The sequence below is a fragment of the Nyctereutes procyonoides genome, unplaced genomic scaffold (assembly GCF_905146905.1).
Source record: "Nyctereutes procyonoides isolate TBG_1078 unplaced genomic scaffold, NYPRO_anot_genome, whole genome shotgun sequence".
In the NCBI taxonomy this organism is placed as follows: Eukaryota; Metazoa; Chordata; class Mammalia; order Carnivora; family Canidae; genus Nyctereutes; species Nyctereutes procyonoides.
The window spans coordinates 17,863,694-17,890,855 of NW_026575082.1; the positions used below are offsets into that span (position 1 = coordinate 17,863,694).

General features: G+C 47.8%; 1 protein-coding gene across 4 annotated transcripts in view; it reads left to right on the forward strand.

Moving 5' to 3' along the window:
• LOC129514523 (phospholipid-transporting ATPase IC) overlaps positions 1–27,162 on the forward strand; it is a 125,457-nt gene that overhangs the window by 48,839 nt on the left and 49,456 nt on the right. For 2 of the 4 annotated variants that reach the window (XM_055333142.1, XM_055333143.1), the window contains exon 2: positions 13,052–13,258. In XM_055333142.1, the coding sequence (XP_055189117.1) occupies positions 13,078–13,258 (181 nt within the window). In that variant the 5' untranslated portion in view covers positions 13,052–13,077. Of the gene's footprint in view, positions 1–2,956; positions 3,258–13,051; positions 13,259–27,162 lie in introns of those variants that run through there. The other 2 variants (XM_055333141.1, XM_055333140.1) reach the window with 2 other exon arrangements.

The window sequence follows — 27,162 nt, forward strand, 5'->3', positions numbered from 1 at the left end:
CACATAAAAAGAGTGCCATGAGGGAGTCTTATGAGGGTTCAGATTTTCAGTAGAAGCCCCAGACCTTTATGATGCAGATTGCAAGGGATGAGGAAAATCACTTTGTCACTGCGCCTGTGCCCAGGGTTCTTGAGGTCTGTTGTCCTTAGTGCATGAAGGTCACTGGCTTGAGGTCTCCTTCCACACGTAGTGTAGGTCAGCAAGGGCTCTTAGGGGAAGAGAATGGACATAGACCAGATTTCATGGCATCTCATGATCATTAGGAGAGAAGTGGAATCTTGTGTTTACCAATGTGGAAGGTACAATGACACAAAGGAGTAAACATGGTAGGTTTCATCTTTCCTGCCCTGACATGCAAGCCATCCCTTCTCTGACCACAGACACCATCTCTGGATGAAGCCAACCACTGGCTCTCATGCTGCTGTTTTTGGTTTTATAGTCATTTGCAAAGACAGAATGATCATAAGGGAAGTGTGGGTGGGCATAGTCATAACCCTGATGCAATTTTTCACCCCCATGACAAATCTTAAGAAATTTGGGGGCAGGGCTCAGTGGTTGAGCGCCTGCCTTCGGCACGGATCATGATCCCAGGGTGCTGGGATGGAGCCCCATGTCTGTGGCTCCCTGCTCAGTGGGGAGCCTGCTTCTCCCTCTCCCTCTGCCCCTCCCCCCTGCTCATATATATATTTTTCTCTCTCTCAAATAAAATCTTCAAAAAAAAACAAAAACAAAAGAAATGGTTCAGTTAAAAAAATGAATGAAAGTTGTATTGAAAACATTTCCTATGTTTCTATGGCTGTCATTTTTAAAGGCCACCCTAAAATTGTAATTTATAGAACCATTATCCCGTTGGGCTTGCAGGTGTTTTCTGTTCCTGCTTTTTATAGTTTACCATGACAATTAAAACTTTTGTGTGAATAGCTCTTTTACTTGTTTGTTTATACTGGAAGAGTCTCTATAAATGAGATCATTGGGTCAAATGTTATAAATATTTCTTTAGTGTTCTTGGTGTGTAAAATGTTGCTATATTGTTTTCATGCCTAAGGAATGTGCCAGTTTCAGTGCTAGCAGCAGCAGCAGCAGTGTGTGTGTGTGTGTGTGTGTGTGTGTGTGTGAGTGAGTGTGAGAGAGAGAGAATTCATTGATTCAACCTTAGTCAACACCCAGATGTAGTAATTGAATATTGTTAACCTAAAAGCATGAAATGGTGTCTTGGTTTTCATCTGTGTGCCTTTCTTTGATTTCTAGTAAGAGTACTCTTTTCCCTGTGTGTTTATTATTCCAGTGACCTGTATCTGCCCCTTCTACTTCCCCTTCTACTCAAACAAGCAATCCTAATGACTCTTAATGGGAGAATATAAACGGTCTCTTTGTAGATCGCAAGTTTTAAGGTTTATGTTTATTTCTGAAAAATTATGCCGATGCTTATGTCTTTCTGTAGTGTAGTCTTTTAACTTTTTATTTTTTTTTTAAAGTAGGCTCCATGCCCAGCCTGGAGCCCAACGTGGGGTTTGAACGTACAACCCTGAGATTGAGACCTGAACTGAGATCAAGAGTTGGATGCTCAAAAAAAAAAAAAAAAAAAAAAGAGTTGGATGCTCAACCGACTGAGCCACCCAGGTGCCCCCGTGGTGTAGTCGTTACATTAAATGTGTCACAATTTATCAGTAGGTTGGTGACTCTTCAAACATTAAAATTAATTTAACTCGACAAATTTATTTTTTATTTCACCTTTCAGGCAGCTATCAATTGTAAGACCCCTATGGTTTTATATTCAAGCATGAATATAACTTAAAAACCTAATCATGGGCACCCCGGGTGGCTCAGCAGTTTGGCTCCCGCCTTCAGCCCAGGGCGTGATCCTGGAGTCCCGGGATTGAGTCCCACGTCGGGCTCCCTGCATGGAGCCTGCTTCTCCCTCTGCCTGTGTCTCTGCCTCTCTCTCTCTCTGTGTCTCTCGTGAATAAAAAAATAAAATCTTTTTTTTTTAAACCTAATCATAGAGGCAGTAGTAATGAAGTAAAAATAAGGCCATTGTCCCCACCAACTGAGAATGAAGCATGACTGCACAAACAACAATGCTTTTTCCCTGGTGACTTTCAGTATTTATTATAAAATATGCTGTAGATTGAGGCTGAGTCTCTAAAGTAAACATCTGAGGGAATTCTGGTATTATTATCCTATGGGAACAAGTTCTAGTCTTTTGTTTACTTTTTTCCTTAGTTTTCCAGACAAAAGAATGGCAGCCCCACCCGGTCTTAATTTTGAACACATTTTACCACCACCCTAACTCGGGCCTGTATTGCTCTTCAGCTCTGTTCCCACAAGGGGTGTTGTTTCTGAATGTGGCTGCAGAGGTAATATGACCCGAACTCCTTGGTTTTACAGATGACAAAACCATGATGGGCGATGCTCGGTGTCCAGGGTGACCTCTGGCCGGTCTCCCTGTCTGGCTCTCACCTTCCGGGCCACCCACACACCCCCTCTGTCGGGTTAATCTTCCTGAAGCACCGTGCAGATCATGTTCCTTCCTTGCAGACACCTTTCCTGGTGCCTTCCACTCCCTGACAGAGAGCCTGGCCAAGCCCTCATGGGCCGGGGCGGAGGACCCCAACCTGCCCTGCCCCAGCTCTTCTCGGGCACCCCTAAATCTTTTGGGTGGGTGGGTGCCTCACACTGTCTGCTGCTCCGTCTTCACCTCAGCTGTTCCTCATTCCTGAAAGTCTCCCCCCCTCCAGCCACCCCAAGGGCTCAGTCATCCCTGTGACTCTCATGTTCCCAGCTCAAAACACAGAGGAAATAATTGTTGATTTAAATACTCTCTCACATGATCTACACTGGGGAGCATGTAAAGTCTCCCCACTCCTCGGCCTAGGGTAGATCCATCTGTAGATCACGAAGTTTGCTTTATTTTGCTTGCCAGATCCCCCATTTCTTGCGCTTTGGTTTTTCTCAGGACTGATGGTGCTCTAAGCTGGTGTGAAAGCAGTGGATGCTTGTAGCAGGGAAGCAGGCGCAGGTGCTTCCAGTCCGACTCGACACGTGTTGACTGTACTGCACAATCCACATAGCACACCCTCGGCTCTGCAGTCGGAGGGCTTGGATCCAACCTGACGTTACCAAGCTGAATAACCTGGGGCTTCGACGCCCCTCTTTTCTCTTTGGAAGCATGGCAACGACAGTGCCTGGCCACATGTCTCAGAATAAGCGCACGACGATTGTGAGAGGCGAGAAGTGTGAAAGATGCCTAGCGATCTGTAAGGGAATGCTTCTTTTATTTTTTTTTAAAGGTTTCTTTTTTTTAAAGATTTTATTTATTTATTCATGAGAGACACACAGAGAGGCAGAGACACAGGCAGAGGGAGAAGCAGGCTTCCTGCAGGGAGCCCGATGTGGGACTCGATCCCGGGACTCCGGGGTCACACCCTGGGCCCAAGGCTCAACCGCTGAGCCACCCAGGGATCCCAGGGGATGCTTCTTATTAACAAGAAGTCATCGTCCTTGCTAGACAATGTTGGGGAGCTCATAGAGAGTTGGGACCATAGCACCAAGAAATCCTTTCTGTTTCACCAGGATGGTGAGGAACCTGCCCTGCTCTGCGAAGTCAGAGTGTTGGGCTTTCCCTGCACCTCTCAACAGTAGCCATCAGAGTTGTATGGCACGACGTGGTCGTTGGCTTCCTTTGTGGTGGGCCATCAGAGGAGCCGAGGAGGAAGCTGTGACCCAGCCTTTTCTGTCCTGAGGAAAGGTCTTGGCTGATTGTCCCCACAATGGTGACATCCTTAGTTTTATAGGAGTTAGCGAAAGCTTCTAGGCTTCCTAGGTTTCAGTTTAGGAGGAAATAAAAAATATAACCCTGTTTGTCCTAGGGGCAGTAGAGTCATGTTTTGGTAACTGAGTAAAGTTTAAATTTAATCTAGATCTTAGATATGTTTTATTACTATTGCTTCATGAGATTGTCTAATTACAACTGTTGGATTTACTCTGCAGAGTATTGGGCAGATTCCAAGCAGGGTGTGACAGGTATCTGGACTCACTAGGATTACAGAGAAGATTTCTGCTGCCTCTTAGATTGGACTTTTCTTCAAAATAACTTGGAGATAATCTTGCCAAAGTATCATTATTATTCATAATTAATAACATGTGTGTTAGTTCTCTGTCCTTCCTTACAACTCCAAAATGCCACAGCTCAAAGCAACACGTTTGTTAGTTCCCAGTTTGTTTGTTTTTTTAAAGATTTTTATTTATTTATTCATGAAAGACACAGAGAAAGAGAGAGAGAGAGGGGCAGAGACAGAGGCAGAGGGAGAAGCAGGCTCCATTCCATGCAGGGAGCCCGACGTGGGACTCAATCCCGGGACTCCAAGATCACACCCTGGGCTGAAGGTGGTGCTAAACCACGGAGCCACCGGGCTGCTCTAGTTCCCAGTTTTTATGGGTGAAGAATCCAGCACCACTTGACGGTGTCCTCTGTTCTGGGGTCTCTCACAAGGCTGCAAGTAAGACATTAGCCCAGGCTGGGGTGTCATCTGAAGACCGGACTGAAGAAGGATCCACTTCCAAGTTCACATGGTTGTTGGCAAAATTCATTTCCTTTCCCCACCTTAAAAAAATTTATTTTGCAGTTTCACTGAGATATAATTAACATATAACATTGTATTGGTTTAAGGTGTACAATATAATGATGTGATATATGCATATATTGTAAAATGATCACCAGTGTAAGCTTAGTTAACATTCATCGCCCTCATATACTTAGAATTTTTTTCTCTTGTGCTAACTTTTAAGATCTACTCTGAGTAACTTTCAGATATACAGTATGTATTGGTAACTAGTCACCATGCTGTACATATCCAAAATTCATTTCCTTGAGGGTTGTTTGTCTGAAGACCCCAGTTCCTTGTTGACTGTTGTCTGGAAAGCCACTCAGTTTATTGCCATGGGAACCCCTCCCTCCATAGGACAGCTGCCTCATCAAAGCCAGGAAGGGGAGCAAGCGGACTGGCTGGAAGGAAGTCATAGCCTCTTGTAACCTAATCATGGATAAAACATCCCATTACCTCTGTCATATTAGGTTGTTGAAAAGCAAGGTATTATGGGGGCAGGAGGGAAGAAAAGCAAGATATGTCCAGCCCACTCTCATGGGGAGAGAGTTACACAAGAGCAAGAATACCAGGTAGTGGCATCACTGATGGCATCATGGATTCTCCGGCTGGAGCTGTAATTTATTATATTTAGTATAGAACATATAATAAAAACATGCCTAGTATAGGACACATAGAATCCTAATGCATGGGATCCCTGGATGGCTCAGCGGTTTAGCACTGCCTTTAGCCCCTGGATCGAGTCCCACGTCGGGGCTCCCTGCATGGAGCCTGATTCTCCCTCTGCCTCTGTCTCTACCATTCTCTCTCTCTGCCTGTCATGAATAAATAAATAAAATCTTTAAAAAAAAAAGAAATCTAATGCATAAATTTATTATATCATGTTAAATACTTTGCATTATCAACAACAACAGCCATAGTAATAATATTAAGAGGCAAAGGAGGGGCACCTGGGTGGCTCAGTGGTTGAGCGTCTGCCTTTGGCCCAGGTTGTGACCCCAGGGTCCTGGGATCAAGTCCCGCATCGGGCTCCCCACGGGGAGCCTGCTTCTCCCTCTGCCTGTGTCTCTGCCTCTCTCTCTGAGTCTCTCATGAATAAATAAATAAAATATTTAAAAGATAATAGGCAAAGGAAATGAGGAAAAACACATGTTAGAAATACCCTTTCTTACTGAGGGCTTTAAGAGCCATGAAACCAATGATGTCAAATGAACAAAAATGAATTTTGTGAATCTTCCTTTCTAAGCTGGACATGAATCAAGTCCTAAAACAAAGCTGTCATTGACTGGGGACCTTTGGCCTTTGCCAGCCTCTGAGTTCCCTTTGTGTCTGCACACAGATCCCACCCGAGCCATGACAAAACTCAGCTTTTTGTCCCTGGCTTTCCTTCATTGAAATCTAGAAACCTTGTGATAGCAAAACCTTGTGCTTTTATTATTACTGACTTCAGACTTTAATCACAAGGGCAGAAAGAATTCTTTTTACCTGGGCTCCCTTTCTCTCTTTCCCTTACTGCCTCCCCCACAAAGGAAAGAGGGTATCATTCATTCGTTGTCTTCGTAGGTAGTTGGTAGCCAGGTCTATAAAGGTGAAAAATGATGGGTGTTAGGGTTCATGTTTGGAAACTGTTCCTTACCCGTTCAGTCTTTGGGGGTTTATGACCAAAGAGGGCTGAATGAACGGTATGGAAAATGAAGCCCCACTTTATTCAGAGCAGGAAAAGACCCAAATCAAGCTCGGGTATAAATGATGCCTCTCGGATCCTACTGTTCCCCTCTCCCTATACCCGGCACTCGTTTTTAGGCAGACCTGCAGGAAAGTCTGGAGTCTGCTAACCAGACAGCTGTCTGGCCAGGGACAGAACAGGGAGAGAGGAGGACTGTTGCCAGGAGGCAGGGCCCCTCCTGGCTGTTGCTCTCACAGAGGTGGTAAGGAGGAAACAACCCACACACTATGCTGAACTTCAAACTCAGGTAGCAGAGTAACATGACCTCCCTTAGGGCTGCAGGCTCTGAGCTCTATGGTATCAAGGCCCCTTCCTTGGGAGGAGCAGGTGGCTGGGGAGGAGGAGGAGGGGACTGAAGAGTCCTCCTCTGTGGTGGGGATAGTCTTTGAGTCTTTGTTGTACAAATCCCTGCCTCTTAAGGACTCTGAAAAGAACCCAGTGGAAACCAGCACGCATACCTGTATCTGCGTCCACAGGGCTGCGTCTGGGGCCTTTACAACCAGGAGGGATCTAGACAAACCCTCACAGTATCTGAACGTAACTACCCCCCACCCCTTTCTCTTCTTTAAAGGATGGGAGAAATAAGCTTCCAAAATGTTAAATAACCCACCCAAGTCATAAATTAGTGACTAGTAGACCTGGGATTTGAATCCAGACCCATATTCTTTCAAATAAACCATATTGCTTCTCAGCTTAACCAGAAGCTGAATAAGACTGTTTTCTAACAATCATGTGACCAGAAAAGTCCTGGAATGCTAAGTCCTCAGTGAATGAAAAAGGGCACCTGGGTGGCTCAGTGGTGGAGCATCTGACTTCAGCTCAGGTCATGACCTCCGGGGTCCTGGGATTGAGTCCCACATCGGGCTCTGCATCTCTCATGGATCAATAAATAAAATCTTAAAAAAAAAAATTGTGATCAATCTTTTGCCTTCATGCTCTAACACCTGGTCACATTGGCTTGGACACCATGATCGTAAGCACCCATAGCAAAGTCCCGCACTGGGTGCACCGCTTCCTCCCGGGCCGAGGGAGAGGGTGGCGTGTCGTCCCACAGGCGTGGGCAGGCATGTGTCCTCTGCAGTCACACAGCTGGCAGCACCTGAGACACTACCATCCCCGATCAATAGGACACCTCTGTTAGGGATGTTGTTCGACCACCACACCTGGTGGTTTACCCCGTGTCCCCAAAGCCTGCATGGTTTACCCAGGGCGATACGGATATCCTCTGGTTGTGGGCCTTTGACATCGACCACACATTGCTGCTGACTCTTATTATCTTTTGCTTTAGTCCAGGGGTCAACAGACTTTTTCAGTAAAGAGCCAGATAGTAAACATTTTAGACTCTGAGGCCCTGTCCATCGTAACTATCCAACTCCACTGTGGGGTCAAAGCAGCCTAGACGGTACGTAAAGGAACAAACAAGGTGGTGTTCTAATAAAACTGGATTTATAAAAACAGGTGGCCGGCTGAGTCTGGCCTGCAGGCTGTCGGTTGCTGTGAGCCCCCTCAGGACAGAGGCAGAAGCGCCTCCTGTGTGGCGGACACTTGCCAGATGCTGGGGTCATAGTGATAAACACAGAAGATCGGGGCACCCCATCCGTACTCCACTACCTTACCTCGGGCTGCTTTAGTTCTGTGTATGTAGTAAAATCTCAGGCAGTAAGTTCTGGATGGGCTTGAACAGCAGTGAGACTCCTGAAGAGTCTCCGGGGTGTGCAGCTTCTGCACGGGGCAGTTCCTGTTCTGTTACCATTGCTGTCAAAGCTCTCCTCCTTCATCCAGCGGCTGTCTGAAGCCTTTCAGTGCGTGCTGGGGAGGAACTATGGAGAGATGGCTGAGATGTCCTTGAGGGCTTTACCGAAAGCTAATCTGTTCCTTCCCCAGATCTTTGTGTGGCAACCAGACGATAGGCACGGAGTATTCACACAGATGGGACTCTGTTCTTGTGCAGCTTGTGGCCTGGTGCGAGAGGCAGAGGACAGATAAGGAAAAGCAAATGCATATTTAGAAACTGTGGTAAACGCCAGGAAGAGAGAGAGGTGTTTGAGAGGCTAGTGGTAGCAGGATGAAGAGGGCAGATGCTTCTTCAATAGCATCAGTGGAAGTGGCTCTTGAAGTTGAGTTGATCTAAAGAATGAGAAATAGTAGGCATGCAGACAAGTGGGAGAAGAGCATTTCAGGCAGTAGGAAGAGCATGTGCAAAGGCCCTGAGGTGGGAAAGCCCGCACTTGCTTAAGCTGAAAGCAGGGCCATGGGGCTGAGGATTAGTGAGCAAGAAGGAAGTTAGAAGTGTGCAGACCTCTCAAACTTGGGGCAAAGTTTGGATTTACTTTAAAGTATAGTAGGAAACCATAGTGTATTAACCTGCTTGGACTGCCATAGCAAAGTACCACAGGCTGGCTGGCTTAAACCACAAGCATTTGTTATTATTTTTTAAAGATTTTATTTATTTATTTGACAGAGAGAGAGAGAGCACAAGCAGGGGGAGCAGGAGAGGAAGAAGGCAGGCTCCCCGCTGAGCAGGGAGCCTGACACGGGGCTCGATCCCAGGACCCTGGGATCATGACCTGAGCTGAAGGCAGACACTTAACTGACTGAGCCACCCAGGCATTTATTTGCTCACATTTCCAAAAGCTGGAAGTCCAAGATTGAGGTGCCAGCAGGGTCAGTTTCTGGTAGGGCCTCTCTTCTTGGCTTGTAGTTGGCCACCATCTTGCTGTGGCTTTTCCTCCATGCGCACATGGAAAGAGAGCTCTCGGATGTCTCTTTCTTGTCTTATGAGGACACCAGACCTGTCGGAATAGGGTCCCGCCCTTATAAAATTGGTCAGCCATTATTACCTTCTTAGAGGCCCTGTCTCCCATGTCACATTGGTGGTTGGGGCCTCAACCTGTGATTTTTTTTTTTTTTAAGGAGACACAGCTCTGTCCATAACACATAGGAGAGTGCCATGACGCTGGGGGTGCATGGAAGTTGATCACGGGAAGTCCAATTAGTGTCCCCTTGCAGCGTTGCAGGAGAGAGATGATGGCAATCTGAAAAAGGGGTGGGGGCCATGGAGACGGAGAGGAGGGAATGGATTGGACGCGTGTGTTGCAGTGGAAGTGACTGGCCTTGCTATGTCTTGTGGCTCTAATGCCCAGTGTACTTACCTGTACCCCGTGAATAACCTGGGAGCCTCCAGAGGGTCTGTTTCCAGTACTAGGTGTGGTAGTCTGCACCATGCAGGCGCTTAATGAAGGTTGAGTAAGAGCACACATGGCTGCCATGTGCGGTTGCACTGGTAAGAGACATTACAACATTTCCAAATTCATCTTCTAGGTAGTGCCTGCCTTAGAGGTGTCATGGTTTCCACCCAGAGAGCTGCTCATGTCGCTGAGGGCTTCAAGGGAATTATTTCTTCCTAATTTTTCTTTGGTAGTGGTAAGGTGATGAGCTAAACCATTCCCATGCATGTCTGCATCACACACACACACACACACACACACACACACCCCACAGAGAACTTCCACTCAGCTCAGAGCTCTGCCTTCCAAGCAGCCCACGCCATCTGGCCTGGGGTGAATGTTCCCATGCTGAGGTGGCTGGTTATGCAATGCCTTGCTTATTCTGGATCACATCCTTGTGGTTGTTGAATCCATTCCCCTTTGTCTGCTTGTCCCTCAGCCTCGAAGGACTGAATCCTGTCTGAATGTGGGACGTCAGCATGGACACACTTGGCAATAATAATGAGGAGGAGGAAATGATCTCTTACAGAATGTGTCTAGGATACACTTAATGCTCTTGGCCTGGGCACCTAAAAATGGTCACAGTGGCTTATTTTGTATGTAATGTATTATGTAATGTATTAATAAAAAGCTGCTCCTATATGGTGCTTCCATACTTGTTAATATTGTATACGTCCCCATGATGGAGAGATTAGGTCCTAACTTCTGCTACGTAGCAGCTGAGCCTGAGAGCCCTTCTCTGTAAGATGAACTAATATTATCTCTCTCACCCAGTGGTCCTATTTGACACACAGCAGGTGCTCAATAAATGGTAACCAGTTTCATTACTTTTGTTCTGAAAGGTTGCTGGTGGAAGTTTTGCCTTTAAGGGTCTGGGAATTTTAAAGAGAATGTATTAAATTTAAATAATGGCAGGATATTACAAAAACCACAAATAAGGCCAATGAAACACGTATTAAACTCCAAGAAATAGTTATTCACTAGCCCACAGAAAATTGGGAAAGCAGGAAAATGTTTTACTCTGCAATTAAAAGGTTTTAAAATGGAATTTGCCTATGCTTAAGTCTGGTCATGTAATAGTCTAATATTTTACCTCCTGGTCAGGGGTAGGTACATTTTAGAAGAGATTTTGGGAAATGGAAAAATCTAAAAGGGAAAAATCCCCACACCCTTCCATTTGTTATTATAAATAACATTATTTCTAATTATGGAGATCATGTCAGCAACAATGACTTCACGTGTGTGTACTTACTGTACTGGAAGGACTGTATTGCGTACTTGCTACTTGCTGGAGGCTAAGTGCTGAATCGAGCACTTTGCACACATGATGCCTGGCAATTGTTGACATTTTGGAAAATGACTAAATGTGTGAGTAACCGGGACTATTTTATACATAAAAGTTAACTCACCTTTTAACTTACCACGTGTGGATTTTTGTGATGTCGTTAAAAATTCTTCTGATCGGGGCACCTAAGTGGCAAGTCAGTTAAGCATCTGACTCTTGGTTTCTGCCTTGGGCATAATCTCACGGTTGTAGGATTGAGGCCCACGCTGGGCTCCATGCTCAGCCGGAAGTCTGCTTGAGATTCTCTCTCCCCCTGCCCGTCCTGCTCTGCACGTACATGCTCTATCTCTCTCTCTCAAGTAAATAAATCTTAAAAAAAAAACTCTTCCAATCATGATCTAAATTGTGCACTGTCCCATAATAGGAGGGTATCACAATTTATTTACGCAGTTGCCAATCACTGGATACGCACGTTGCTTCTGAGTTTTACTGTTTTAAGCAAACCTCTCCTATAAATATTAAGTATTTCCTACATGTTCAGTTATGGCTGTACAAATTTAAATGTCGAAGATGCTAGATTTGGTACGAAGCATGCAATCAACCAAGTGGTTCCACGCAAGGCAACTGAGACTTGATTAAAACGTATAAGAAACTGTAGGATATAGAAGATCTCTCCTAGGAAAGCAATTGTTTTTGCTGCAAATTTTTTTTAAGTAAGCTAGACGCCCAACCTGGGGCTTGAACCCATGACCCTGAGATCAAGGGTCGCATGCCCTCCCCGTTCAGCCGGCCAGGAGCCCCTTTGCTGCAAATTTTTAATAATCACTGCGCAAGTTATTCAAAGAGTCTTGGTTTTCTCCTCTGTAGAGCAGGAATGACAATAATACCTTCAGCGGGGTAGTGTGGGAAGTTTCAAGGAGCCAATGCCTCAGCATTTTATGCAGGGCCTGGCGTGCAGTTAACACTAAATAAATGTGAGCTGCTATTTTTAACAATGTCAAGCACACAGCAGTGTGATGCTTAGGTAAATAATGCCAGGCTGTATGTCTGTCTTCGTGTAACCCATGGTCTTTGTGTAAATATTTTCCTTATATAACTAAGGTTGTGCTTGTCACTTCTGCAGTCACTTTAAACAGTGGTGTGCACACAAAGCCTACATTACAGGGTGTGGGTGGTGGTAGGTAGGAAGAGAGGTTAGGGAGGGCTCCCAGGAAGTCCTTAGTAAAATGTGAGGACCTAAACTTATATTTAAAATGTATCACAGGGACACCTGGGTGGCTCAGCAGTTGAGAGCCTGCCTTCAGCCCAAGGTGTGATCCTGGGGTCCTGGGATCGAGTCCCACATCAGGCTCCCTGCATGGAGCCTGCTTCTCCCTCTGCCTGTGTCTTTGCCTCTCTGTGTATGTCTCTCATGAACAAATAAAAAAATCTTTAAAAAAATAAAAATAAAAAAATAAAATGTATCACAGAGGGGATCCCTGGGTGGCTCAGCAGTTTGGCCCCTGCCTTCGGCCCAGGGCATGATCCTGGAGTCCCGAGATTGAGTCCCACGTCGGGCTCCCTGCATGGAGCCTGCTTCTCCCTCTGCCTGTGTCTCTGCCTCTCTCTCTCTCTGTGTCTCTCATGAATAAATAAATAAATCTTAAAAAAAAAAATGTATCACAGAGTAAAGTCTCAGAATATCAGCATTAGCAGAAACCAGGTATCCTACGGCGGTGTTTCTCAAATTTTGCCAACAACCCACAGTGAGAGATGCAATTGCATTAAGACCCACAATGCAAATAAATGTGTATATGTGTTGGTTTTGTCAAACGGTTTCAGCAAGGAATTCTGACTCTCGGGATGCCTGCTGTACGCTGATATTTTCTCGGCTGTTTCATGTTACTTTAATGTTGGTTATGAGTTAAATTTATTTTGCTGGGTAGAGACCCACAATTTGAAATACTAGCTTAAATTTGCACACGCTTTTAGGAAAGAGTTTGCAGCTACATTTTTGTTGTTGTTAATTCTCACCAAAGCATTTAATCACTAATGAATGGTTTTGTTCATATTTGCGTGATGATTTGAACCTTTGGGTCACTTTTCGGGACGTATTTGCTTGTGAGCGAGATGATGTTCTGTTAAAAGGGCATCGTAACAGGATGCAGACAGAATTAAGCCAAACACTGGGCATGAGTCATAATTCACCCTGGTTTCTCTTTACTATAAGCCAGGTGCCTCCAGTTTGCCAGCAGCATGAATTCAGAAAGAGACTCAGAGACGACCTTTGAGGAGGATTCTCAGCCCAATGACGAGGTGGTTCCCTACAGTGATGATGAAACAGAAGACGAGCTGGAAGACCAAGGCCCTGCAGTTGAGCCAGAACAGAACCGAGTCAACAGAGAGGCAGAGGAGCAGCGGGAGCCACCTCGGAAAGGTAACCTCCCTGGGGCTGGCTGCTGGGTCCTGTCCGGGTCCGTCCCCGTGGGGCGGCGGCAACAGGTGCACAGGATGGCCGGTCCACTTAGATGGTCCAGGGGGCATCTCCCTTCTCCAAGGATGCGGCTGGGAGAACTGGTCGCTCGTCGCCCTCAGCCTGCTGGGCTGCTTGACCCACCTGACGAGGTCCACCCGGAGGATGGGAAGTGGGGAGTTGCACGTCTAGACAAATTGGCAAATTTAGGTTGTTGCTGATTTGGAATTTGCTAGTTGCTGCACCCAGGATGCTTAGAGTCACCATGTCTTTTGCTCAGCCACTTGTGACCGTGAGATGGTTTGGGCTCCGCCTGCTATGAGGGGCCTGTCATACATGCAGCAGACGGCGCCACCTGCCCAGAATCGGGGGGCTTCCGAGCTGTGTCTGGACCAGGGGCCGGGGCCAGACAGCAACCGTGTGTGCCACGTGGACTCCGTCACATGCTCTCAATGCTAAAAATAGCCCGAGCCAGTCTGTCATTGGGGCCCACGAAGCTCTCTCCCCTGTGGCTTTTGTTTTGTTTTCTGCTGCTTCTCCCACCCTGGCAAGCACACGTGGGCTTTTCCTGTAGCTCCCTGCTCCCCCAGGGAGCCGATCCTTTCCTGCTTGGGCCCCAGATCTCAGTTTGAAAATATTTCTTCCACTGGTCCTCAAATTCCAGCAAACCAACTTCAGTTTCTCATTTACAGATATTTCCAGTAAATTATTGCTTCTTACTCTCTGGATGCTGCCTCCACAGCCTCGGGCAGAGTAACCTCTGGTTATTCTTCTCCAAGGTCCCTGTCACTACCCCTCTGTCCTCGCAAGTCCCCCCAAAGTCTGCTTACCTTGTGTCACTTCCTGCTTCCCTCATCTTTCCTCCTGGCTTCTGCTCCTTGGTTGATGTGAGGGTTGTTTTGTTTTTTTTTTTTAATTTTTTTTCTTTTTCAAACCGTTTTCACCTGTAGGAAGAGCAACAGGTGTGAAATGCTGCTTAGAGGATGATTCCTCCTGCTAGGGCCAGAGGCTGTCGCTTTCCAGCTCTCCTGTGTGGGGAGCTTTTCCCTGGGTGAGGGCACGTGTCCAGACGGGCCTCAGCCTGCAGTGGGCTCCAACACCTGGCAGGCCGTTGACCCATGTACGCTGTTTGCTATCCTCGGTTTCTCTGTATGCAACATTTAGGATGACCAGAACTTGCTGTGGATTTCTGGGCATAATTTCAAGCTATCGAGTGTTAAGCTTAGGGCTTTCTGTCTGGAAGCAGGAGATACTAAAATCATGATAATTGGGCTGAATTAAAATGGAAACACTGCCAATCTGGACAGGAATGTGGCCTCTGCATAACAGGTCCGGACTGGATGTTGCTCGAAGGGCGATCAAGCCGAGGTAGCCTGACAGGTCAGCCAAGGAGTTGCAGCTGACTAGGCCAGTGGTGAATACCATGTTTCTTCCTCATTCTTTCCCCCACTGAACCTCTCAGTTTGCTAGCACAATCTCGGAATCGCTATCCTATGCGGGTATCTGATGAGTTGGCGGAGAGCCGGCTTAGTGGGGTTCAAGGTGAACTGAGCTGTTGGTGCCAGGTGCCACGCTATCAGATGCGCGGTCCAGAACAACCCAGGCCTGGGGTTGGGTGCCTGCAGAAATGTCGGGGAAGCACCTAGAGGGTGGAAACTCTCACCTCTGGTTTTTTCCAGTCCGCCCTCACATCCTGGTGCTCAGAGCCCTTTCCTGATCATTCAGTTTGCAAGTCATCTTCCTTATAGATTTTTACAGTTAGAATCGAGGTCTCCAGGGAGCCCGGACTCAATCTTGCCTCCTCATAGTCATGTCCAATCGTGGGTTATAGTTTTTGGGGAGTCAAGTGCTTCATTCATTCTTTCTTTCCTTCAAAGATTTTTTTTTTTTTTGAAAGATAGCAGAGAGTAAGCATGAGTCTGCTTCTCCCTCCTAAGCAGGAAGCACAACACAGGGCTTGATCCCAGGACCCCGAGATCATGACCTGAGCCGAAGGCAGATGCTCAACTGAGCCATCCAGGTGTCCCCCCATCTTTTTTTTAAGATTTTATTTTTAAGTAATCTCTACACCCAGCCTGAGGCTCAAACACACGACCCCAAGATCAAGAGTTGCCCGCTCTGTGGACTGAGCCAGCCAGGCACCACCCACCCCCCCCCACCCCCGCCCGGGGGTTCTTATTTCTTAAAATTCCTGTCAAATGACCTTGCCTGTGACTTTGGAAAATATTATTATTCTAACACCTCCACCTGCCCTTCCCAGACACACAGAGGACACTCAGTAAGTGCTTGAGCCTCTCCCCCTGCATTCCTGCTGTGCCCTGCATGCCTCACTGCAGATCTGCTCCTCGTCCTCCCTCCCCCCCTTTTTTTCCTCCACACCCTCCTCCTCCCTTGTTCATTTCTTTTTGCATATTCTCACTTGGCCATTTCCCCAATTAAGACTGTGTCATTCTGACTCTTCATTTTAACCATCCTCTGTCTTGACATTTTATGTGAAGGACAGTTTTCTTCAAAGAATTCAGTTCTTTAGGGCACCCAGGTGGCTCAGTGGTTGAGCATCTGCCTTCGTCTCAGGTCGTGTTCCTGGAGTCCCGGGATCGAGTCCCCCATTGGGCTCCCTGCATGGAGCCTGCTTCTCCCTCTGCCTGTGTCTCTGCCTCTCTCTGTGTGTGTCTCTCATGAATCAATGAATAAAATCTTTAAAAAACAAAAAAAAAAAAAGAATTCAGTTATTTAGAAACCAGAACATGGGGATGCCTGGATGGCTCAGCGGTTAAGTGCCTGACTTCAGATCAGGGCATGATACTGGAGACCTGGGATCAAGTCCCATGTCAGGCTCCCTGCATGGAGCCTGCTTTTCTCTCTGCCTAAGTCTCTGCTTCTCTCTCTCTCTCTGTGTGTGTGTCTCTCATGAATAAATAAATAAAATCTTAAAAAAAAAAAGAAAGAAAGAAAGAAGAAAGAAAGAAAGAAAGAAAGAAAGAAAGAAAGAAAGAAAGACCAACCAACCAGAGCATGAGTTAGGCTGTGAAGTGTTGTTGGCCTGAGGAGTGCCCGGGGCCAGTGCCCATCACAGCAGAGCAGGCCTAGAAGTGTACGAACCACCATCAGTTCTTTGAAAGTATCATCTTAGTGCATGAAGTTGGTTTTTTAAAGATGCCCCAGCCCAAGTCAGTTAAGCAAGTGTTTCGAGAAACGTACCATGAGTGCTTTTCAGCTGAAGGACCTTTATTTAACTGTGTGCTGGGAGAACGTCAGTAAACTTAGTAGATGCTGTTAGAACGTGCCACAGAGGAGGGAATCCGGCAGATTCTACTGAATAATTTAATCCTTCATTTGCTTTGAGCAAGGATTGGCAAAAACAAATGGGAATGTTTCCCCCTCCTACGGGCTGAACCCTCATGTCCTGATGAGTACATGAGAGCATCATTTCCCAGAGTGCATTCGGGGAAACACAGCTTTTGGCAGATGCTCCAGGGCACCAAGACCTGTGGCCCCTGAGACCGAAAACTCAGAATTCTTGAATCTCTTCTTCTTCTTCTTCTTCTTCTTCTTCTTCTTCTTCTTCTTCTTCTTCTTTTTTTTTTTTTTTGGTTATTTACTTATTTATTCATGAGAGACACAGAGAGAGAGAGGCAGAGACACAGGCAGAGGGAGAAGCAGGCTCCATGCAGGGAGCCCAATGCGGGACTCGATCCCAGGACCCCGGGATCATGACCTGAGCCAAAGGCAGACGCTCAACCACCGAGCTACCCAGGCGCCCCCTTGAACTTCCTGGAGGTTAAGGTTGTCCATTAGCTTAAAAGGATCCAAGAAGCTTAGGCCTTTAAGAAAGCAATTTAATTTTATTCAACCATAGGTTCCTAAAACTCCTCGACTCTAAAATGCTGTGGGTTTTTTTAATTTGCTTTTTTTTTTTTCCATCCCACCATTCTGGTGTCCCCTTGGCCAACTCCTTGGGTAATTCTGGACCCGTCTCGAGGTGAAGTCCCTGGGAATACATAAGTGCTCGGGAGAGGTTCCTGGGTGCACCCTGGCTCTTCCTTGCGAGCTGGGGACAGAGGGGAAGGCCGTCTCCTGCCTCCCCGGCCACACTGCCCTGTGGACCCTGTGGACCACCTCTCCGCCTCCCCAGGCTCCGTGGCCTGCAGCACATTCTTATCGGAATCCTGCCCCTGCCCTGGGCTGGTGCCCTGCCTCCTGTTCTCATAGCCAAGCTTCTGGAAATGCAATCCTAGAGCACCACCCCCTCCCAGTCCCCTGGGCTCGTCCCCTCCCCAGGTGCCCCTCCACCCCGAGCATGAAGCGCTATCAGCTGTCACACTCCAACCTGATCTCCCCGGAGCGCCTGACCTTTGTAACAGCTCGGCACGTGGCAACGCCCTCTTGTCCCAGCACTCCTCCTGTCTGTCCTTCCTCTGGACAACATTTACATCCCCCTTCATACTGCCTTCTCTCCCGGGCCTTCCTTCGGCGAGCGGACTCCCTTTAACCTGCTCACCTGCTGCACCTCTGCGGCTCTCATGGACCAGGTATATGCTGGGGAGGAGGGAGGACAGCCCCTCTCTATGCCTCAGTGTGCCCACCTGGGAAATGGGCATAATACCAGTGCCTACTTCATTGGGTATTTGCGAAGATTAAATTGGAAAATAGATGTAAAGGGTTTCAATCAGGTTCAGGCACAGGGCAAGTGCTCAGTCAGTGCTCTTACCCTCAGCCCCCTCCAGCCAGTTCCTCCCTTAAGGTCTTTCACATCACACTGAAAGTGTCCACCCTTCCCCATCATCTCCTCTCATCTTTCCATTTCTGGACCACTTTCTTGACCCCTCTACTCAGGGATGCTCAGATTCTCCTGGACACCCCCCAGGCTGAAGCTGTGGACTCATTCTTTTATCTATCTATATCTCTCTATCTATTTATTTATTTTTAAAGATTTTATTTATTTATTTATTCATGAGAGACAGAGAGAGTCAGAGACATAGGCAGAGGGAGAAGCAGGCTCCCGGCAGGGAACCCGATGTGGGACTCAATCCCAGGACCCTGGGATCATGCCCTGGGCCAAAGGCAGGTGCTCAACTGCTGAGCCACCCAGGCACCCGTGGACTCATTCTTTTAAACAGCTCCTTCTGTCCCCAAATCCAAATACGATGAATGTTTGGAGAGATGGATGGGATCCAGAACAGTTTGCTTTCCCAGCAATGAGTGTGCCCACAGATCGAGGAAACTTGGGGTGATTTAGGGTCACCCCGGCCCCTGCCATCCTGTAAGCCTTTCCCATGAACACAGCCCTCTTCAGCCTTTTCATTTGTAGACCTCTGGTCACTCAAGCCGCTGCCACCCGCCTGCTTTCCCAGGCCCCAGTGACTTCTCAGGTGAAGCGTTGCACCTGGCCTCAGGTAGCTCAGCGCCCCCGCAGGAGCTCAGGGCAGAAATGTCTCCAGACAGAGGAAGCAGGGAGCTCCTATTTCTGGAAGAGTTGAGGCATGCACACGGGAAAACCACAGGGGCCAAGTCAAAGAGCCCCACTCACGTGGTGACTCGGTCTTGTAATGGGTGACCTGTGTGTCCTGCTCTGAGGGCTGGCACGCTTGAGCTGCGGGTGGGAGGTGGAGGGAGCCCCGGGGGAGAGGGCAGAGGGGCGGGAGGGTCCTGGAGCGGGGACCACGAGCAAGGCGGCCCGCCTGCGGCTTGGGGAGACCAAGGAACACGGCTGTTGTGGGGTCACTTGGGCCAACTCACCCCCTTTCCGGCAGCTGCCACAGAGTGATCAGAGGCCGGGTGACTGGCTCTCTGTTGCCCGTCTTCCGTCTAATGGGTCGTGTGCCACGTGGGCGTCAGGGCACCAGGCGCGGTGGCCGGCGGGTTGCATCAGGGGGTCAGCGCAGGGCTGGATAGGGAGTCAGGGGAGCCCCTGGTGGCCTGCCCTGGTCAAGGAAGGCTTCCTGGAGGTGCGGACACCTGAGCCAAGTGCTCAGTGAGTGTGAGAGGGGAATCAGGAACAGGGTGCTCTAGGCTGAGCCCACTTTCAGGGCACGGCGAGTCAGTTTTGGAGCCTAGGTGGTGAGTGGGGCAACAGGCTGCTTCTGAAGGCCCCAGAGAGCCCCAAAAGCAGTGTAGGCCGAAAGTAGCGTGAGATGGGCAGGAGCCTCCTCCCCCCGTGGCTGTTCCGTGGCCACTTGCTCCTCCCCGTCCAGTCTTCGTCGGGGAAGATGACTTCCCTGCTCTTGGGATCGGGCTCCAGCTCCGCCCCTGGCTGCTCAGGCCCATGGAACATGGTTCTGTTGTCCTCTCCCGGCTGCCTGCCGCTGGTGTCTGGCCACTGTGCACCTTCACCGAGTCCTACCCTAAGTTTCTGATTCGTGCACACACACCCTCACCCCAGCCTGCGACCTTCCCTTTTTTTTTTTTTTTTAGAAAAAGACTTTATTTATTTATTTGACAGAGAGAGAACACAAGAAGCAGGGGGAGCTGCAGGCAGAGGGAGAGGGAGAAGCAGGCCCCCCGCTGAGCAGGGAGCCTGATGTGGGGTTTGATCCAGAACCCCGGGATCATGACCTGAGCCCCCCAGGTGCCCCAGCCCCTGACTTTCCCGATGCCTAGGGCAGCCCCTTCCCTGTGGGGGGCTCCTTCTCACCCTTCAGCCATCAGTGGAGTTGCCAAGTCTTCTGTGTGCCCCAGCCCAGCCTGAAGCAGAGCCCTGTTGGATGAGCACCTTGTGCTTTCCTTCATACCCCTCAGGGCACTTAGGATTATGTCCTTGAGTGACAGTGTGACTCCCACTAGACTGGCGGCTTCATGAGCCTCAGGGCCATGTTCATCCCATGCAAAGCACATAAAAGGCACTCCATAAATATGCCCGGTACATGGGTTTATTTGAGAAATCTCATGTTGGCAAGAGAAGGGAGAAGGGAGTAGACAGCAATCCTAGTAAAAACCGGTAAGGGGCTAAAGCATGATGGCCAGGATGGAGAGAAGGGCGACAGATCACGATCGATGTCAGGGGGTTGACGTTCACAAATCCCATTAGATCTGAGGGTCAAGAGAAGTAACTGCTGGCTTGGGCGTCCCTGTGGATATTCCAGGGATCTATTGCTGCATGAAAACCTCTCCAACTTATTGGCATAAAATCATCATCATGTTCACAGATGGCTCAGGAATTTAGACAGGACGTGGCAGGAGTGGTTTGTTTCTGCCCTAGGATGTCTGGGCCCTCAGCTGTGAAGACCTGAGGTGATTTAAACCACTAGGGCCTGGAATCCTCTGGAAGCTGCTTCACTCATATCTGGCACCTTAGGGTAACTCAAAGACGCAACTGGGTCCATAGATGGAAGCATCTCTGCATGGTTTGGGCTTCTGCCCGCATGGCACTGGGCTGCCATGGAGTGGCCTACGGGGTGGGGTGGGGTCTGAAGAACTAGCATCCCAAAAGATCAAGATCAGAGCAGGAGCTGGCTACAGAATTGAGGCAGCATCACTTGTGCTGAGCATCCCTTGGTTACAAGAGAGTCACTGAAGCTGATTCAAGGGAGGGGAAATTAGATGCCATTTGTTGATGAGGAGTAAGAAGGTCACATTGCAGGTTGGGAGATACTCTTGCAGCCACCTTTGGAAAGTGCTTTCTGCCTCCGTGGATAATGGAGCCTTTTGTAGGGATGATATAAGGCGGGGGGGGGGTGGGGGGGTGGGCAGAGAGGGTTGACCTTTGGAGGTCGAAGAGAGAGGATTGTTGTTTTGAACCTCACTAGTTAGGGGTATCGGTGGGACAGCCACTTGTGTTGCTGGCTACCTGGCAGTTGAAAAAAAATAAAAATAAAAAATATATATAGTAAGAAATGACCTGGAATAGAGCCTCTTCTTTGTTGCTGGGAAATGGTAGCATTTCAGATTCTTAACAACGAGGTCATAGCTAGCACTGAGCTGCAGTCCCCAGGCTGCCATCCTGGTGAGAGGCGTTGGTTGACCTCTGGGTTTTGCTGCACCCATGTAAGTGGCATGTTCTTAGAGAGAGGGTGACAACAGGTAATGGCTTTAGGGCAGGAGTCTCTCCAGTGTGTACTCGCCCCCCCCCCTTCCATAAGGGCACATACCCTCCCACACGGCACAGCTGTCCCCCAGCACCTGGGCTCCTCCCCCACACACCTGCCTGGTTTCATACCTTCTTGCGCTTGAGCTTAGCAAAGACATGTGACCACTGTGTATGAGAACTAATTCTGCTTCTACAGCTTTGAAATTGGAGCCAATTCACACAGAGGCACCAATGTCATTTATCTTTGTCTCTCTCTCTCTCTCTCTTTCTCTTTTTTTTAAAGTAAGCTCTAGGTCCAACATGGGTCTTGAACTTATAACCCTGAGATCCAAGAGTCACATGTTCTACCAACTGAGCTAGCCAAGTGCCCCCAAACTGCATTTCTTTAAAACTCTTCTCCAACTCAGACTTATGTTGTTCAAAATTCCGTTCTGGGGTGAAATGATCAACAGTTGGCAGTGTTCAAAATGGAATGTTCGATTCATCAAGGACATATGGAGGAAGTTGTCCTTGTGCGGCGTGATTTTGGATTGGGTGTGGCGTCAACAAAACGAGGTCAGCTGGCTAGCTGATGAAAGTGCTATCTTCCAAGAAGAATCTGGAATTAAGGATGTGGATTTCTAGAGCATCCATGAATTAATTTTTACCTGGGGTCAAAAAACAGATTAGCTCATTGAGATATGTAAGTCCTAGGAAATCCATGAAACATGCTGGGGAGCTGTAGTTTCCACTCGAGTGGATTTTGACTTTTTGACACATACCCCATGTGGAAATTCCACTTTGTGGCTACTTACTTTTTGTGTCTAGGAAGCTGTGGACTGCCTTCTACCACTTGAGCTTTATGCATACCCCAGGTGCTGTCAGCTTGTAAACTGAACAGCGTGTGGGGGTGTTTCTGGCTGAGTGAGTTGTGATGGGGGAGGAGGTGATGAGACTGTGTTATCTCAGTTTATAGAATTGCTTTTGAGTAATGTCATTTATGACTGAACGTCCAGCAAGAAGCTCTTGGTCATAGAGACCTACGTGGTGGTGGTTTTTCTCAGTGCCAGTTTGAAACCTGAGTCTCTAAAGTCAGTTTTTTATGCTCGAAGTTTCCTTAGGAAGACACGTGCACCGACTGGGGCTTCTGGACCCTGCTGTCCCAAGAGAATCTTGTGGGGCGCTATTAAACTCCATAGGTGCCTGGGCTCAGTCCTTGGAGATGCTGATAGGGTAGGTCTAAGAGTGAGACAAGGGGGGACGATCCATATTTTAAAATGAATTCTGGGGCGCCTGGTTGGCTCAGGCCATTAAGCGTCAGACTTCAGCTCATGATCTTGGGGTTCTGGGATTGAGCCCCTGTCGGGTTCCCTGCTCAGTGGGGAGTCTGCTTCTCTCCCCTAGCGCTTGTGCTCTCTCTCTCTCAAATAAATAAATCTTTTAAAAAAATAAGGTGAATCCCACCAGGTTCAGCCTTACGTGAGGACAATCGTCTGACTCCTCCCCTACTGCACCTGCTCCTCAGAGTGAGGTCTCTCAGCCAGCCTCACCTGGTGCTAATTAAATGCAGAGCCCTGGGCTCCTCCCAGACCAGCCAGTCAGAATCTGGTAACAAGGTGATGAGCACACACATGAGGTCTGGGAATAATGGTTCTCTGAGGGAGAGAGACATTTATTTCTGAAGACCGTCCAAAACCCGAAGTCCTGCCTTGCTCAAACCCTGGGCCGTGTTGCTTCAGTGGTAAGGGAGGGCTCTGGGGAGGGCTGTCCCCCTCGGGCAGGTTGGAGGCAGGAAAAGGCTGAGAGCAAACGCTGCCCTTGAGCAGTAGACGGCAACTTTGCCTGCAAATTAGGATCACTTGGGACCTTCACTGGGCTCAACCCAGACTAAAGTAGAAATCCCTGGAGCTGGAGCCCTGAGCATTGGGGGACCATAAAAGCCCCTCTTGGGGATTCCAGTAACATTGGAAGCAACTCGTCTCACAGTCCAGGTGCATAGGAATCCACCTGGGATCTTGTTAAGATGCCATTCTGGTGCCATGGGGCTGGGATTCTGTGTTTCTAACCGGGTGTTTGGTGATGCAGCTTGTCCACACTTTGTGTAGCAAGTGCCAAGAACAAGGGGCAACGTTGTGTGTATGTGTTTTCATAAGCAAGCAGCAGCATTTGGCTTTTTGCTTTGCTTTCATTCTATCCATTTTTGAGTTCTTTTTTTTGGGGGGGGAGGGCGATGGGGTAGACTGAGGGAGCAACAGAGCTGAATGCTATCAACGCCACACAAACAGGCAGATGGACGTGATGGGTTGTTGACGCCAACCTCCTGCCTGCCCGTAGTTAGTGCCTTTCTCCTCTTCTCGAGAGCTGTTCAAACTGTCCCTGCTCCTCTGAGGGCGCCCCTTGCAGCCACCTCGTCTCCACACACTGAGACACTCAAGGCTGTGCAAACCCTCACTCATCCTTCTGCGCCCCTCACCTGGGACGAGGAGCCTGGCCAGCTGCCTCCTGCACCCCAGCCTCCTGCACCCCAGCCATCGCCGCTCTCTTCCTCTATTCCTCCTCCTTCAGGCTCTCTGTCCTGAAACCACCCCCCAGTAAGCCCAGCCCCCCTTTAGTTTCTTATGCAGAAGAAAATTCTCTTATTTCTAGAAGGCTACCAGCGGGACTCTGATCACCAAATCACTGGGCACCTTTTATCCCTGCTTACCTGGCACAGCTCTGCTTGCTGTTGCTCATGGAGCTCTCACTTTGTAACACGAGTTCTCCTGATTCCTCCTCGTAGTCTCTTTCCTGGATTCCTCCTACCTAAATATCTACTCTTAGCTCTGTTTCCTCCACCTCATTTCCTACGTGGTTCATTCACGTTCCTGGTTTCAACCCACATCTGCACGTCCAGCACCTTGTGATCTGTATCTCTCTGCCCTCAACTTCCACCTGGAGTCCAGATCTGTTTCTGTGGCTCTCGGATGGTCCTTCCCCCCACACATTCTAGAGGTATCTTCAGCTCACCAGTCCCCCCAGCTAGACTTCTACCTCTGTATCCTCTAGCTCGTCCATGGCACCTCTGTCCACCCAGTCACCCAAGCTGGCATCCCGGGGTCACCTTTCTCTCATTTTGATTTCCTTTTGATTTCTCATTCTTTCTTGCCCACATTCAGACAGTTGTCCTTCAGTTCTTGAATCTGGCTTCTCTCCCTTTTCAGTCCCTTAGGTCTGGCTCAGGCTCATATCTACTCTCCCTTTGATGCCTGCAGTGGTCTTCTGGCCTCAGATGTGTTCCCTTCAAATCCATCCTGCTCCCTGCTGTGAGTGTGACTGGGGCAAACTACGATCCCTCCGTGCCACTCCTGTCCTGAAGCCCTGTGGCTTGGCTGGGCGTCAGAACCCATGACCTCATAGACTTCTGTCTTTTCCTATGTTGTTCTCACTTGATTTATTCCACCCATAATCCCACTGCCTTTAGAAAAAAAAAAATTTTTTTTTAAGATTTTATTTATTCAGGATCCCCGGGTGGCTCAGCGGTTTGGTGCCTGCCTTTGGCCCAGGGCACGATCCTGGAGTTCCAGGATCAAGTCCCACATCGGACTCCTGGCATGGAGCCTGCTTCTCCCTCCTCCTGTGTTTCTGCCTCTCTCTCTCTCTCTCTCTCTCTCTCTCTCTCTGTCTATCATGAATGAATAAATAAATCTTAAAAATAAAAAAAAGATTTTATTTATTCGTGAGAGACACAGAAAGAGAGAGAGGGGCAGAGACATAGTTAAAGGGGCCACCCAGGCGTCCCTAGAAAAATATTTTTTAAAATAGTAAATAGATGGGAATCCCTGGGTGGCTCAGCAGTTAAGCGCCTGTCTTTCGCCCTGGGCGTGATCCTGGAGACCCCGGATCAAGTCCCACGTCAGGCTCCCTACATGGAGCCTGCTTCTCTCTCTGCCTCTCTCTCTCTCTCTGTTATCTCTCATGAATAAATAAATAAAATCTTTAAAAATAAAATAAAATAAAATAGTAAATAGAATTGTGTAATGACAGTAAGAAAATCAAGCAACTTACACATTGGCTTTATATGTAAACCTATAGAGGGAAGGAATTGAATTGTAAGCATATTGTTTTAGAAGGTGATACATGCCTATAGGTCTAGTTCTAGGAGGGGCAGTGAAGATGAAGTCTCCTTCCTTGCCCTCTTTGTCCTTCAGCCGTGCGGTGTCCTTTCCCAGAAAGAAACTAATGTCAGTGTTTCAAACATCCTTCTGGAGATATACACACACTTATATGTGAAAAGAATACTTACAAATGCACATCCTTGTATACCTACAGATTCATAAACATAACCTGTGCCAGCACGTGAATTTGCACGCATCCCTATTATGCATTACTTCTGCGTGTCCCATTGCTGAAAGCACAGTAACGACAACACCTGCTTTGGCCCCTTAGTGTAGTTTGGAGATCTTTAGGAGTACACGGACAGCTGCTTTCTTCTTCTTCTTCCTTCTTCCTTCTTCTTCTTCCTTATTCTTATTCTTCTTCTTTCTTCTTCTTTTGTTTATATGAAAGAGAACATGAACAGGGGGAGGGGCAGAGGCAGAGGGAGAAACAGACTCCCCGCTGAGCAGGGAGCCCAACGCAGGGCTGGATCCCTGGACCCCGAGATCATGACCTGAGCTGAAATCAGACTCTTAACCGACTGAGCCACCCAGACGCCCCAGCTGCCTTATTCTTTTTTGCAGACTGCATAGACTTATTGTGTAGATGTTTAACCAGCTGCTTGTGGTGGCATTTGGGTTGTTTCTGATCTTCCTGATAACAGGGCTGCACTGCATAACGCTGAGACATGTCATTTCTCCCGTGTCTGAATATATCCATGGGGGGCAAATTCCTAGAAGTGGGATTGCCGCATCAGCTAGTGCATGTGTTTGTGTTAAAATCGGACAGATGTACTCTTTACCATCCACAGAGACCATCTAAGAGGGCCTGACTCTCCATTCTCTTTTCAAACCAGTGTGTCATCAGAATCTTTCCTCTTTGCCAGTATTTCGTCATTATATGCTAAAAATAATCTCCCCGAAGAACTGCACTTTTTTTTAAGAACTTGAGTATTGTTTTACATATTTAGCCATTTGAACTTCCCTTTGTATAAAATGTCTCTTCGTGTCCTTTACTCATTTCTCTCTTCTGTGGTTTGTTGGTTTTTCTTTTTGATGTTCAACTTTTGATCTTTTTGCTCTGCTGGATTGTTGTAGTTCATACCAACCTGTGTAGCTGTTTGGTTGTTGGCATGTTTGTCAGCAAGAATTCAGAACCGGCTGTAAGGATGAGAGGGGCCAGGGGAAGCTTACTTTCTTTTCCAGATGGCAGTGATCAAAGGTTTGGGTGACAGTGGGAGCACTCTGAACATCATGTAGCAATGTTTAGATGTATTGAATACACATTTACCAAATTTGGGGATGATTTGGGGCCATATCTGGCTGATGTCAAATACGTATCTGGACATATGCACTGATGGTTTTATGCAATGCTGTTAGTTGATTTCTTCATAGCTTTTTACCAAAGGGTCATATCTGCATTTTTTGCTGGTAAATTTATTACTTCTTCTCTTTTCTTAGTATTTTCATTCTAGAAAATGGGACAAGAGATCTTCTTTTTCTGTAAATTAGTCTACTGGTCCAAATGTCTAGTAAAGTTTTCTGTTCCAAGTGAGTAATTAGTAAATGTTTGATCAGAAAGGCAAGTATTTCCAAGGGCTGTTTTGCTGCCCATCCTAAAGGCATGTGCTTTAGCACAGCATTTCTCAAATCATGTTAGTAGGTGTTCCATGATTTAAAAAAAAATGTGCCTGTGGTCACCTTAATTTTGAAAGGCCTGAATTAAATAA